General features: G+C 41.7%; 1 protein-coding gene and 2 pseudogenes across 1 annotated transcript; 1 reads left to right on the forward strand and 2 right to left on the reverse strand.

Annotated features, from left to right (window-relative positions):
- The first annotated feature begins 1,610 nt into the window (after positions 1 to 1,610).
- Positions 1,611 to 6,001, forward strand: LOC121978638 (annotated as a pseudogene).
- LOC121976452 (wall-associated receptor kinase 1-like) lies at positions 5,577 to 8,962 on the reverse strand. The gene is made up of 3 exons (XM_042528620.1): positions 8,058 to 8,962; positions 7,453 to 7,977; positions 5,577 to 7,323 (listed from the first exon to the last, which is right to left on the reverse strand). The coding sequence occupies exons 1-3, from the start codon at positions 8,926 to 8,928 to the stop codon at positions 6,074 to 6,076; spliced, it is 2,646 nt and encodes an 881-aa protein (XP_042384554.1). The 5' UTR covers positions 8,929 to 8,962; the 3' UTR covers positions 5,577 to 6,073.
- Positions 8,963 to 11,192: 2,230 nt separating this feature from the next.
- Positions 11,193 to 13,678, reverse strand: LOC121978639 (annotated as a pseudogene).
- Between the last annotated feature and the right edge of the window lie 1,617 nt (positions 13,679 to 15,295).

The raw sequence follows: 15,295 nt of genomic DNA on the forward strand, positions 1-15,295 counted from the left end.
TATTTATATTTCTTGTCCATAGATTCCCACAGTTCCTTTGCCGTTTTCTTCTCACAATACACAAGATAGAGTGAATCGGCAAGATTGTTGAGGATGTAGTTTCGACAGAGGAACTCAGAATCGTTCCATTTGTCGATCAGAAGGAGGGTGTTCACCTCAACTACACCCTTAACAACCTTGGGAGTTTCCTCGGTCAAGATACCTGCCAGACCTAGCGTGGTTAAGTAGAAGAACATCTTCTGCTGCCACCGCTTGAAATTCACTCCTGTGAACTTTTCTGGCTTTTCCCCATGATTGATTGGCACATTCTCAATCGGGGCGGAGGAGGTTGGCACATGTTGAGCCTGTTGCATCTCAACATTTTCTGCCGTCATGGCAAGGGGACGAATCTGTTTTAAGTTTTGTTGGGTTGTATACCCGTTACAATCTTTAGAAGCTCTGTTTCATACTTCTGAGTTTGTGCCAGATGCACAAATACGACTTACAAATAAGTAGGCTTGAGCAGATAATCTCAAGCTGTCGGCTATAGCAAGCCGAGCCCTGTGCCGAGTTGATACGTCGCCTTCTCGAGCGGACACCGTGAGTTGTTGCCCGTTCTTCGTCGAGAGTCGAAGTTTGATGCTTCCTAGATACTGACTGGATGCCGAGAGCTGCAACACGAACATTGAGTGGATGCCAAGTCCAGCAGAGTGATGTCTCCTTAAAACAGATTCGTCCCCTCCGCCGTGCTCAGAAGATTAGGTGGACGTCTGTTTCCAGGATAAAACGACAGGATCACGAGCACAACCGAGCACTAGTTGTCGTGACAATCTGAACTATACCTGAAAACTCTCATAGATATCTACTGGGCAAAAGATGCACAGTAGAAAAGAAAGAGTAATTAGAGGGGATTCTTGCTCTCAAATTGCTCTTAGACAAGAATGGTGTAAAACGATCACAAAACACTCATACTCTTCTCTGCTTTAAGTCTTCTCCACCTTATATAGATAAGAGTGTTGCAAGCTCGTGACTTGCATGTTTGCCAAGCAAACCACAACGTGGCTGCTTCACAAGACCACACCATGGCTTAGTTTCCAAGCCACAACGTGGCTTCTTCTTAGCAAGGCAAGCCAATGAATCATGCAACCATAGGTGGCATGCATGCAAGCCAAACATGTGGCTTTGCTTCCAAGTGATACACGTGGTTTTACATGTGTCATTGTGCAATGTCATTGAGCAAATGAAAGAGACACATGGCCTTTGCCAAAAATGAAAGAGACACGTGGCCTTACTTGGCAAACTTACGTGGACATCTCATGTCCCGATCAGTTAGTTTGTATGAGCATTTGAGTTCACAAACGAACTATAGGATTAGTGTAATCCAGGCCCTGAATTCTCACTTCTTTTGCTCGATTTAGTCGTAAAGCCGCTCTTTCATTGTGGGACTACAACCCACAAGTCGCGTTTCCATTCAACGTTTTCCAACAGCCATTTCTTCTTCATGCCATCTCTGCTTCTTGCTTTCCCTCTCTGTTATTTGGTTTGGCCAGCAACGTAAGTCCATTAGGCACTCTCAGCGTAGAGGAGATAACAACATATTCTTGTACTACAACCTCGCTCTTTTCACTTCCATGAACTTGGTTCTGTTTCATATATCCTTTTGCATTTTGGGCTACTTCTGGTATCATAGCAATGACCGACTTCTCTTTGTTGAAGTGGGATTAGCAACCAGAGCGGTTACATGGTTTGCCTTTACTGCTTATCTACTTACTGGATTCAGCAAATCTAGTGAGGATAGATTTCCGACCTTCCTTAGGATTTGGTGGGTTGTATACTTGGTATTATCCTGTTCTGGCCTTCTTGTGGGGATTCTTTACCACACAAAGAAAGAATTCCCTTACATAGATCAGTTAGTGTTTCACTTTTGCTCAGTTTTGCAGGGTTGATATTTAATTATGCTGGATACTTTGGCAAGAGAGTAGTCAATGAGACTATTCATGGGGAACCTCTCTTAAGTGGTTGGAATGCAAATGGGTTTTCCGATGTGAATGAGACTAACCTTGCCTCTCGTTCACTATATGAGAATGCTAGCATTCTTAGTATTCTTTCCTTCTCTTGGATCAGTCCCTTGCTTTCTGTTGGTCATAGGAAGGCATTGAACCTTAGAGATGTGCCACAATTAGCTACGGAGGATGATGTTCGTACTATCTTCCCAATTTTTAGAAGCATCCTTGAATCATATGCTCCGGCCAGTCCTAATAGAATAATTACCTCATGGACATTAGCTAAGGCATTAATCTTATCAACATGGAGTGAACTCTTATTGGGGTCTTTCTGTGCACTAATGGCAACAATGGCTTCATTTGTTGGCCCCTTTCTCATTGATTACTTTGTACAATATTTAAACGGTGACCTGAAGTTTGCAAATCGAGGGTACCTTTTGGTTTTGGGTTTCATTATGTCAAAGCTTGTTGATGAACTATGTTATGTACAATATTATTTTAGAATAAAACAGGCTGGGATCAGGCTCAAGGCCCCCCCTTGTTGCAATGATCTACCAAAAAGGTCTTACTCTATCTAGTTGCACGAGACAGAAACACACCAGTGGGGAAATCATAAATTACATGAATATCGATGCTCCAGGCATTTGCTCTTCTCTTTGGCCCTTGCTTAATCTTCTGTTAGTCCCTGTGAAGGTAATGTTGGCCTTGTTAATCTTATATCCAAGGATTGGCCTTGCTTCACTCATTGCCTTAGTGACCACTCTAACTTTAATGTTAGCCAACATTCCATTAGCCAAATTACAGCAGAATTACTCGAAAAAGATTATGGATTCCAAGGATAGTAGAATGAAGGCCACTTCAGAAATCTTGAAGAATATGAGAATCCTCAAGCTCCAAGCTTGGGAGATGAAATTTTTATCCAAAATAATGGAAATGAGGAGAAATGAGACAAATTGGTTGTGGAAATCTGCACACTCATCAGAAATGAGACAAATTGGTTGTGGAAATCTGCACACTCATCATTTGCTATAAAATTTTTATTCTCATGTTCCTCAATTTTTGTGGGGGTAGTGACCTTTGGAGCTTGTATGCTTATGGGGATTCCTTTGAGAACAGGAAAAGTTCTAACAGCACTTGCAATATTTCAAGATCTGCAGAATCCAATTTATAGTATTCCAGGCTTCATATCTGAGTTAGTTCAAACCAAAGTTTATCTTGATAGAATTTCAGCATTTCTTTGGCTTGAGGATTTGCAACCAAATGTTGTTCAGAAGCTCCCAAAAGGCAGTTCGGAGGTTGCAATTGAAATCAACCATTGTAATTTCAGTTGGGATTCCTCCCTTGAAAATCTTACTCTAAGGGATTTAAATTTCAGTGTATTGCCAGGAATGATGGTTGCTGTTTGTGGATCTGTTGGTTCAGGTAAATCAAGTTTACTGTCCTGTATTCTAGGCGAAGTACCAAAGATTTCCGGAACTATTAAGTTGTGTGGCAAAGAAGCTTATGTCTCCCAGCCACCCTGGATACTGAGTGGTAGCATTCAAGACAACATAACTTCTGGTAATAAAATGGATGCGAATAAATATGACCAAGTTCTTGATGCATGCTCTTTGAAGAAGGATTTGGAGGCCAGTGATCAAACAATTATAGGGGAGAGAGGCATTAACTTGAGTGGGGGACAAAAGCAACGTGTGCAAATTGCTCGTGCTATTTACCATGACGCTGACATTTATTTATTTGATGATCCATTCAGTGCAGTCGATGCTCACACAGGATCACACCTCTTTAAGGTAATTGATTCACTACTGTTTGTTTTCTTCCTGCTAGTCGCAAGATAGAGAAAGAGAGAGCGTGTGTGCATGTAATGCATATGAATTGAGAATTTCTTTCTGTTAAATTATTGCTGCCGTGTTCTGATTTGAATGACACTAGTGTACATCTTTATTGCTGAAGGAATGTTTGCTTGGACTTTTATCTGAAAAAACAGTGGTCTATGTTACTCACCAGGTGGAAATTTTACCTGCAGCTGATCTTATCCTGGTAAGTAGTTCTGCACATGCAAATTTGCATCTTCGTTTCGATTTTGGTCAGGTAAACTTTATTCTTCACATAGGTATTAGAAGATGGAAGGATTGCTGAATTGGGCAAGTACAATGGGATGCTAAACTCAGGAACAAAGTTCATGGAACTTGTTGGTGCCATTCCAATACTTTGTCAGCACATAACTTGATAGAACAAACAAGTGACGCTTCGGAAGGTGGTTCTTCTACGAAATCTAATGCATTGATTTCTCAAGACAAGGAATTACCAGATGAGGAAAATAATAAATCGGAGGAAGTTATGCAGAAGGGACATGTACAAGATGAAGAGAGAGAGATTGGCAAAGTGGGATTTTGGGTTTATTGGAGGTATATTACAATGGCATACAAAGGAGCTCTTGTTCCACTGATACTGCTGGCTCAAATACTCTTTCATGGCTTTGGGATCGCAAGTAACTATTGGATGGCTTTGCAATCTCCTCAATCAGATGAATCACAACCTCCTATCAGTGGCCCGACTCTTATATCTGTCTATGCTGCATTAGCTGTTGGCAGTGCTGCTTGCATCCTCCTAAGGTCTTTTTTTACTGTAATTTCTGGATATAAGACTGCAACAATGTTATTTAGCAAGATGCATTTATCCATTTTTCGCGCTCCCATGTCATTCTTTGATTCCACTCCCACTGGGCGCGTTTTAAATAGAGTACGCGCCAATTTTGTTTTATCATTCAAGAATATCCTTCTCATGCTCCTGTCTGAGAAATGTTTTTGCTAGTGTAGGCATCAACCGACCAAAGTAGAGTGGATACAAGTCTTCCTTCATCAGTTGGTTCCTTTGCGTCTTCTCTTATTCAACTTCTAGGGGCAATTGCAGTAATGCCCCAAGTTGCATGGCCAGTTCTCATCATCATTGTTCCTATTGCAGCAGTTTGCATTTGGTATCAGGTATATATTTTCAAGTCTTCCGACTTTAGACATTTTTATGTTTTCTTATGTTGTCCATTGTCTTCATTCTATTGTCGCTTTTGATTAGTATCAGCTTTTGAAATGCCAATTCTTCAAGAAATTCTATGCTGAAGTACTTCTAACTTGTCAAAGGTATGATTTGGCCGTGGCATGCCATTCATTTTACGGGGTCTCACTTGCACTTTTCCTGGAGGAAGAAAGACGGGAATTGTTGGAAGAACAGGCAGTGGCAAATCAACGATCATACAGACAATATTTCGTATCATTGAACCTACAGTTGGCCATGTATTCATAGATGGCATTGACATTTCAACCATTGGGCTGCATGACCTGAGATCCAGATTGAGCATTATCCCACAGGATCCAGTCAAGTTCAAGGGAACTGTGCGTAACAATCTAGACCCACTCGAAGAATGCACGGACGAAGAGATTTGGAAGGTGCTCCGGCTTACTAATGCATATTGTTGTCATTTGCTAGATGATTACTTAAAAAGTCATTTCATTTCCATGTATTTTCTTGTTATTATGTCCTTTGTAGGCTTTGGATTATTGCCAATTGGAGAAGAGATAAGGAAGAAGGAATTGAATCTCAACTCCAAAGGTATGTTACCATTCATAATGGTGATAAACTGATACTAGAATCAATAACATGCCACAAAGATGTGCCTACTGAATTGTTAAGCATTTAACAAACAAGGTTGGCGATGACTTAGTTTACCTTATTATCGGTGCTAACTTATGCCCCGTGCAGTGATGGAAAATGGTGAGAACTGGAGTGTTGGCCAGCGTCAGCTTGTATGCTTAGCAAGGGTACTCTTGAGGAAAAACAAGATATTGGTTCTGGATGAAGCAACTGCCTCAGTAGATACTATTACTGATACTGTAATCCAAAAAACCCTAAGACAGCAATTCTCTGAGTCGACAGTTATAGCCGTTGCTCATCGTATCACTTCTGTTATTGATAGCGATATCGTCTTGGTACTCGATAATGGTTACACTACCAGATACATTTAAGATTTATCTCGAGCTTCTCCATTAGAAAAGTATATTGAATTCTTTTAATATAGCACTAGAACATGTATCAAATCATCTTGAATAATTCAGTGACTGAGAGAACTCTTGCTCCGAGTCGTCGAAGCTGGGGCACCTTGAATGCTGCTCTTCAAAAGAAGCACAAAATAGATCACCATCAAGGTCTTCAACTTCTTCACAATGTACAGAAGCTAATTCTAGTTTCTTATTGAACCTTCCCTTTGTCAAACCTTGCAATCTTGTCTCTACTTCTTTCATGTTAGGCCTCTCTGCTCCTCTAACCCTCAAGCATTCCTCTGCTAAACGAATCACTTCATCAAGTTCTTGCTTTGCTCCCTCTGCCTTTACCCTCGCCTCTAAGATATCGAACACGTGTTTATATTTTGTCGCTTGGTTGAAGTACATCACCAAATTCATCTCCCCATATCTAGAGGATAGAACAGGTTTCTTTCCTGTTAAAAGCTCCAAAAGTATAACCCCAAAGCTATATACATCACTCTTCTCTGTCAGTTTTCCAGTTTGATAGTATTCAGGATCCAAGTAGCCAAAAGTACCTTGTATTGTTGTGGTCAGATGTGTCTGATCTATAGGAATAGATCTGGAAGCTCCGAAATCTGAAACTTTTGCAGTGTAAGTATCATCTAAGAGCACATTTGATGTCTTGAGGTCTCGGTGGTATATCGATATTGAAGCGGCAGAGTGTAGATAAGAAAGTGATCCCACAACTTGTGATGCAATCCTTAGTCGATCCTCCCATGATAACGAGGACCTTTTGCCTTGGCCATGGAGATGATCTGAAAGAGCTCCGTTTGTGATGAACTCGTACACCAGGAGAGGCACCTCAGTCTCTAAACAGCATCCATAGAGCTTGACAACATTTCGATGATTGATTTGAGAAAGAATAGCAACCTCGTTTATAAACTGATCGATCTCTCTCTCTACTACTATATTGGTTCTTTTAATGGCGACGACACGCTGATCGGACAGGATGCCTTTGTATACTGTGCCATGGCCTCCCTGTCCGAGGATTCTCGTCTGGTCGAAGTTGTTGGTTGCTTTCTCTAATTCTTTCAAAGAAAAGATCTTTGCTCTCCCTGTATTATCGTCATTAGTCGATAGTAGTTTCTGCAACAACAAGCCTTGGTTTTTGAGGAAGTATCGCTCCTTCATCCGCTTCAGTTTCAGCAGTTTCAATCTTTGGTCGAAAAATATCGCAGTGGCTAAAACAGAAAGAAGTGCAATGGTACTGCTCACTCCGGCAACGATGCCTGTCATCATTGTTTGTCCCCGTGGAATCCGTATACCTAGAAAATTTAAATAAATAAGATAAATATAACTTGCGTGAATCCTCTGTTCAGAGAACTTGAGCACGACTAGCTAGCTGTTTATCCATTGGTGTTTGATCTAAAGGAGTGAGGGAGAAAGAGGCTGACCTTGGCAGCCATCCAAAACATATGGATTTCCATGGTGGCCTTGGACGCACTTGCAGCGATAACCGGAGCGATTGGCGGCGGCGGCGGCGTACACATCAACGCACACGCTGCGGTGGCTGACGCACGCGTATTGAGTCTCATTCAGTTTGACAGCATCCGCGCAGGGCAACTTTTGGATCGCCCACTCAAACATCATCGACTCGTCCAAAAATTTATAAGGACCTCTCTGGGGATCGATGCCTCCCTCCAGCAGCACTTCCTCTGCCGGTGTCTGATCTGTTCGTTGAACTCGCACTTGACCTTCCTCAAGCAGCACCTCCACCACGTGAAACAAGCTCATTCCTGAGCGACTAAACATGAGCATCGGCGCCTGGCACACCAAGCGGAAGCTCTCCTCCTCCTCCTTGTAGCAGCCTTCTTGCAGACCGAAGGGGAAAGGAACAGTGATGTTTCCGCACTTTGTTGGGCAGTCTGATACGGGACGATGAGGTGACGCCGGCGACGCCGTCTCCGTCGGCGATGATGCTGGATGAATATTTGAATGATCTAAATGGAGTGATTGATTATGTTTTAGTGCTTTTGATTAGAACTTTATAGATTATTACCTTGGCAGCCGTCGGTGATGTAAGGATTGCCATGATAACCTAGCATGCAAACGCAGTAGTAACCGAGGCCACTGGTTATGCTGTCGGAGCAGACGCTGTTGTTGCTGATGCAGGCGTAATTAGAAGTGCTCTTGATGGCTTCCTCGCAGGATGATGAGCCGTTGATGGCCCACTCCATAAAGACCTCCGGCGGCGCGATGCTGTCGTCGGCGAAGATATCCGCCTTCTTGAAGACATATTCCTCGTTGCCGGAGAAGAAGGCCTTGACGCTGGAGGTGGGCTCCGAGTCGTTGCGGGTGAGTTGGACCGCATACGGACGGACCAACAGCGGTAGGCTGATCTGGCAGCAGCCGATCCCGCTGCAACTCGCTTCGGCGGCGGTCAAGTCGTCGTCGTTGGGGCAGATGGTCATGCAGCTCCCGATGGTTTTGTTGTTGCGGTCCATAAGTAAGGCGGTGGCGCTGCACCCGACGACGGTAAGGGCGGTGACGGAGGAGAAGAGGGCGGCAAAGGGGGCCTCTGTCCAGCCGGTGAAGAGGGAGCGCGATTGGTAGCTCATGGTGGCGATGCCGAGACGGACGTTCATGATGGGGGCAGACGGAGAGATACTGAGCACCTCGGTGGCGACGCCGCCGGGAAGGAGGAGCTTGGTATGGTCGGCGTCGCGGTCGCAGAGGAGGTCGAAGCCTGGGCGGAAGCAACCGCGCTCGATCCCAAAGGGGTAGCTGATGGCGATGTCTCCGCAGCTGCTGGAGCAATTAGAGGGAAGGTGGAAGGAAGTTGTACTACGGCTCGAATTAGTGCTTGCGCCATCGGAGATCGCCATGACCAGCAGCGGCAGCAGCAGCGCTACTGATCGATGCATCGCCATTGTTCTCTCTCTGTATCGTACGAGAAAATAAAACATCTGCACCAAGCCATCATTTTATTTTACCTCCATTATTTACACTTTTTTTGAAAAGCCCCTCCCATTAGAGTTTGAGGTATCAAATTACTCCTTATAATTTAAAAGTTCTGCTCATTGCACCTCTCAATTATTGCTGTTTTCATAATTAGAGATGAAATGTTAAGAACTTTCAAAATGAAAGGGACATCAGTGGAGAAGACTTGCATTGACTCTAGAACAATTATTTAAATAGTTGAGTAATAAAAAAAGATTTAGTGTCATCATTTAAAGGGATTAGTGTGGATTAATCTAAAGTTAGTCTTCATGAAAGAAAAGCCTATAGAAAGTCTTTTCGTATAAATTTTTTTCACCGAGACGCAACAATCAAGAAGTCGTTCTTCAATCTGGACCGTCAAACTTAATATGGACCGTCAGATGCGCTGAGTATTCCTCTCACGTATCTAGCAGGAGCCGCGTGGAATACACGGCAGCAACACCGCCTTAGTCAAAATAGAGTCCTCCCATGTTAAAATCGTGCTTTTATCTGAACCGTCCAATTTGCCAACGTTCTCTTGTCGCCGTCCAACTAAGAAATAAAAGAAATATGAATAAATTTGAAATTTAAGCGTCGGTCGTCACCATCTCTCGATACCCTAGACTGCCTCCTCGATTTGGCTCGGGAAGATTTCTCCTCCAGTTGCAATCTCGCTGGTAGGTGGCCGGATCGTCCCCTGTTTGATCTGTCATAGAATGGCGGCGTTTTCGATAACTTCCTTTTTTTTTTTTTCTGTTTATATTGAATCTTCCACAATCTGTTTCTTTTATGTAGTTATGATTTAGGGAAATGTCGGAGTCCAAGAGACGAGTGCTTCTGCTGACGGATAACGTCTTCATTTCTGTCAATGCGGTGCTCGCTTCTGCGATCGATTCGAGTCTGGGATTGGATTTGTCCGCTCGAGACGACGTGTTCGTCAAAGTTGCCCCTTCCTTTCGTTCTTTGTTGGGATTGACTTCATTCCTTGCGGCAAGGCAGTTGTCCAGAACTTCTATTTAGTGATTCATAGGGTTTACAATTGAAGCAGCTGCAGACGCGTTAATCTCCTAAGTAATCTTTTGGCATCTAAAAAGTGATCTTGCGACTATTTGCGCAATTATAATTAATTAGGGTAAATGGTTGGTTACAGGGGGAAAGTTGCCCATTGAGTCTGGATCACTGGATGTAACTGTGTCAGTCTCCAAGTCACTTGAACTTGTTGATGAGGAATGGGTTGAGTAGATCTCAAGAGTGTTTAAACCTGATGGAACTGTTTAATTTCAGACTTCTTATGAGCAGAGTGGAAATAAGGTATGAAGTCATAGATCAGCTGGTTGATTATTTTTCCATTAGATTAAGAGATTGATATAGTTTTTCTTATGCTGGTAATGTGTCTAACTTGGGTGTCAAATCTTTGGTTTCAGCCACCCAAGAAGAGAGAAGTGAAAGTTACTCGACTGCAGCAGCCTTTGATCACAAAACATCTCATACAGGAAATGTTAAGAGTAATAGAGCTGCTAGTACATGTTCTCTTCTGAAAAGCTTCAGCTGTCCGACCTTGCCGAGTCTATGGCATAAGGATTCAATGGCTTTTATCAGGCTAACCATTCAAAAGGTAAAAGAGGTTAGAACATCATGATTTTGTGACATTACATTTCAATATAACTACTGCAGTAACTTTTTTTGCACTCATATCAGCATATCAGCTTCTGAATATTAATTAAATCATCTTAAAAGTTTGGGTTTTTGCTAGATTTAGTTTATTATTTAGATCTATAGTTCACATTTTTAGCTCAGATGAAATTTATAAATTTCTTCATATAGTTTTCTTTTGCACCTCTATCATTTTTCATCTCAAGAAAGGATGTTTATGCATAAACTCAACTATAAGGCTTTATGAATTGCTAGAATTATCTAGGAGAGATAAACAGCTTATCAACTACTACGAACTTAGAGTTGGAAAAGGTAGTATCAAAAAAGAAACCTTGCAATATACGTACATAGTAAACTTCTAGTCGATAGTAGAAAACTACCACTGCAACACAACATAAAATATGGAACAATATTCAGGTAGGTGATTTATCTTTCCCTCCCTAAAGATAACTTCCATTAGAAAAGCTAAACATATATTACATATAAGTATCTGAATACATAATAACTGGTGCCATAAGATATTTAGAGATCATATCTAACAGATAAAGCTGGTTGCAACAATTCATTCTGTCCGCCTTGATTCCTTCTCATTCATTTTTCTGGAGAGAAACTTCATGCATATCGGTGGCTTGACTTGGGCCAATGCAAGCACTGCTTGAGGTAGACTCCATATTCCATCACCACATATCAGACCAGATGCTGCTGCCTTTGTCCTGTCCATCTTTTGCCACACATAGTATCACAGTTCCTATAAACATGTCGATGGCAAAGGCTGTTCCAATGTAAAAAGGTATAGCCATTGCCATTGGAATTGGTATACTTTGGCCCACCTTATAAGAAACAAGTCCCTTGCCAAGTTGATGAGAATAGCCAACACAAAAAATATGTAGCACAATATGAGGAGTGCTTTGGTAGTGAGGACTGAGGAGACACCGTTGACCCCTAGAATTGCCATGTTTCAGTAAATAATGGCACAAGGTGCTGGATATTGACTGCCTGGAACGCCTATATCATCGAAGGCCTTATAGTAAAGGCAGAAAACACATGGAGCAACCACACAACCCATGGAAATGCCAATGAGATGGCTCACAAACATAGATCTCGGAGAAGAAAGTGTTAAGTACCCAGTTTTGAAGTCTTGCATTAGATCAGAAGCAGTGGCTACAATGTTCATCATGACACCACAGGAAGCAAGGCCTGCAAGCACAGCGCCATGGTGGGCACCTGACCAAGCCTAGTGTAGGTCGAAGCCATGTTCCAATTTGTGAGGCCACACCCATAGGCATTGCAGAAAGCTAGTACTGGAGCCAAGGCATAGGCAACCAAGATGAAGTACCACTTGAGTGGAGGAAAGATGTGAGGGAGTGTGATGATTGAGACAAAGGAAACTATACTATATCCCCCAATTGCTACTCACTTTGGGATTTGATCTTTGAGGAATACCTCAGCTCTCCTATCATCGTCATATGAAACGATTGGTTGTTTAGCCATTTGAACTTCATCTGAGACCGGAAGAGTGATTAGATGGATTTTTTGTGAATCAGAAACGAAAGCTTGCACTGTTTTAGTCAGGACCTTGAGGAAATTGTAAGGGTGTGTTTGGTTGGAGGTTATTCTGGATAATCTTAGTTATCCATCCAAGGTTATCAACAAAAATCATGTTTGGTTTAGGTAATTGATGATTCTCGAATAATGTTCCATACTCGACACGTCAGCAAAAGGGGCATGCAACCAGAATCGGAAAACCTCGAAAAATTGAGGTTTTTCTTGATTTCGGGGTTAACTAATTTTTTTTACCCAAAATACACTCGGATAAGAAAATAATATGACAAAAAAGAAAAGCATAAAGAAAAAACAGAAAAATATAAAAAATAAAATTTAAAATTTTGAAAAAACATAAAAAAAATAAAAAACCATAAAAAAAAAAACTTAAAAATAGAAAAACATTTAAAAATAGAAAAAACATTAAAAAAATGAGGAAAACATAAAAAAATAAAAAACGGGAAAAATAAAAAAAATTTAAAAAGTAAAAAATAATAAAAAACGTTAAAAACATAAAAAATTAAAAAAAACGTAAAAAAATAAAAAAACAGAAAAATTAAAAAAAACGTAAAAAAATAAAAAAATCTTATAAAATAAAAAAATAAAAAAACATCAAAAAAACAAACAAAAAAAAAAATAAAAAATATATATAAATAAAGAAAAACGTGAAAAAGAAAAAGTAAAAAAACGTAGAGTTAAGTATAGTTGGTTTTGCAACTAAGGGTAATATGATAAAATATTAAACTAAGTTATTCATTAAACATAACCAAGATTATACATGATAACTTGAACCAAACGCACCCTAAAGGCCATCACCAAGAATTATGGAGACAACTATAAAGACCTTAATGATGTTGAATACAAGATAAAACTAAGGCTGTAATCGAGCCGAGCCAAGCTCGAGCTCATGCCAGCTCGAGCTCGAGAAAACTACATACATAGGCTCGACTTGAGCTCGAGCTCGATCGAGCTTGTGAGTTTGAGCTCGAGCTCGAGTCGAGCTCAAGTCAAGCTTGAGCCTGACTTGGAAAAATAAATTAAAAGCCTATTCAAGTAGGGATTCGAACCGTAGATCTCAAATACACTAAATGACATGCTCTAGCCACAAACTCCTCCTTAACTTATTCTTCATTTTAAAAATAATAATAATTTTAATTATTAAAATATTAAATTAACCTGACTTGACTAGGCTCGACGAGCCCTCGAGCCAGTGTTAAATGAGCTCGAGCTTGGCTCGAGCTCGGTCAAATTCGAGCTCAAGTCGAGCTTTGATCGAGCCGCTCGCGAGCGGCTCAGCTCATTTGCACCCCTAGATAAAACTAGGGAATGCTAGGTTTTAGTTGAAACAAGGATTACCCTGTATCCCTGCAAGCCATCTAGACTGTTTGGTGCAAGATCTGCTGAATACCAGTTACCCTTTTGATTATTAATGAGAGGCCACATGATTCCCCATGAAAGGATGATTCCTATGAGAAGTGTTACATTCACAATTTGTGGGCAGATCATTCCGATTCCCACATACATAGCCGAAAAGTCGAAGTTAAATCTGAAAAATTAGTTCATCAATTATTAAAACTCAAATTGTTTAGAATTATGAAACCAAATATAGGCTACTCTCGTTACTTGTTCTCATAAGCCTTAAGTCCCAATGTAGGGAAAGCTTCAAATCCACAGTCATCGCCAGATTTATAAGGCCGTTGGAAGAATCCCCACAAGAAGCTGAAGCTAAAGAATTTTCCTAGTGTCCTCACTTGCTTCCTGAAGGTTTAATGGACAAGATCATTAGATTCTCATTACTGCAAAGGTGAGAGAGAAAAGACTTTGATGTTCTTGAGATAGTTACTTGGCTAAGTTTTTGCCCGAAGTGGCTACTAACGTCTGTTTGACGCTCCTCCAATATATAGCCCCTCCAGCAAGCATGAAGATATTGTTGGAACCTCAAGGTGTTTTGATGTGATCAAACAAGTTAAGTTAGGTCCTGCTTTGTCTAACCCTTGTGTCTAAGTGTGCAGGAGCTTAGAAACACAGGAAGTCGAGCGGAAGACGCGTCTAGCGAGAAGGACGACACGGGAGAGAGCCGACGGGCTCGGTGCGTCTGAGGGACGAGGTGACCGCGGAAGAATATACCGGTGGACGAGAAGAATGTGCATGGCGTTCGAGGGACGAGAAACCGGGAAGGAAGGCTGCTCGAGGAGAAGGCCGGAACTTGGGTTCGGGTGAGCCCTATTCCGGATGGCCGAGATCATCCAAGCTAGCGGAGCCGGAGTTGAAGACCCGGACCGAGACGTGCTAAACCGGAGCAGAGGAACCACAAAAAGTCAACAGGGTTGACTTAAGTAGGTCCGGGCGCCCTGGGCACCTTTTGAGGGTCCGGGCGTCGGGAACCCTTCCGGGCGCCCGGAACCCAAATCTCATCCACGATGATGTGGACGTTGACTGAACGTTGGGGGATAAAATTTTATCCCCCCAGGGCGCTCGAAACCCTTCGGGGCACCCCCTATAGCACTGGTTTGCACAGATCATTCAATCAACTTGTAATCCATTTTCTCTGTGCTTTCTATTCGTTTGTACTGTCAACGCTGTAAGAGGCTACTCCGTCCAAAGGAGAATCAGATAGTGCGCCATCTTTGTCTTGGATTAGCAATCCTCTGATTGCAAACCAAGTAAACCCTCTGTGTCTGAATTAGTTTCTAATTAGTCTTTTTTTTATTATTACCAGTTCTTTTAAATTAGTTGAATATCCGAGAAAAGTTTGTGGTTTAATTTTTGTAGGGCAATTCACCGCTCCCCTCTTACCGGCCTCCAAAGGGACCAACAGATATAACCCGAAGTAAATCTTCTGCTATCCAAGCATCCAGCAAAATCGGAGTCTGAATATCCAATCACCTCCAGATGATCTGATCTTGAGCATATGTCCTTTAGTTCTTTGGAAATACCGCATCACTCTCTTTACCGCTTTCCAGTGTGACGATCCTGGGTTACTAACAAATATGCCTAACATCCCCACTATATATGCTATATCTGGTCGAGTACAAACTTGTGCATACATGAGACTTCCCATTGCTGATGCATATGGGAATTACTCCATCTCTTTTATTTCAAGTTTAAGCCGTGGACACTGCT

Source organism: Zingiber officinale, chromosome 4B (genome assembly GCF_018446385.1).
Source record: "Zingiber officinale cultivar Zhangliang chromosome 4B, Zo_v1.1, whole genome shotgun sequence".
Lineage (NCBI taxonomy): Eukaryota > Viridiplantae > Streptophyta > Magnoliopsida > Zingiberales > Zingiberaceae > Zingiber > Zingiber officinale.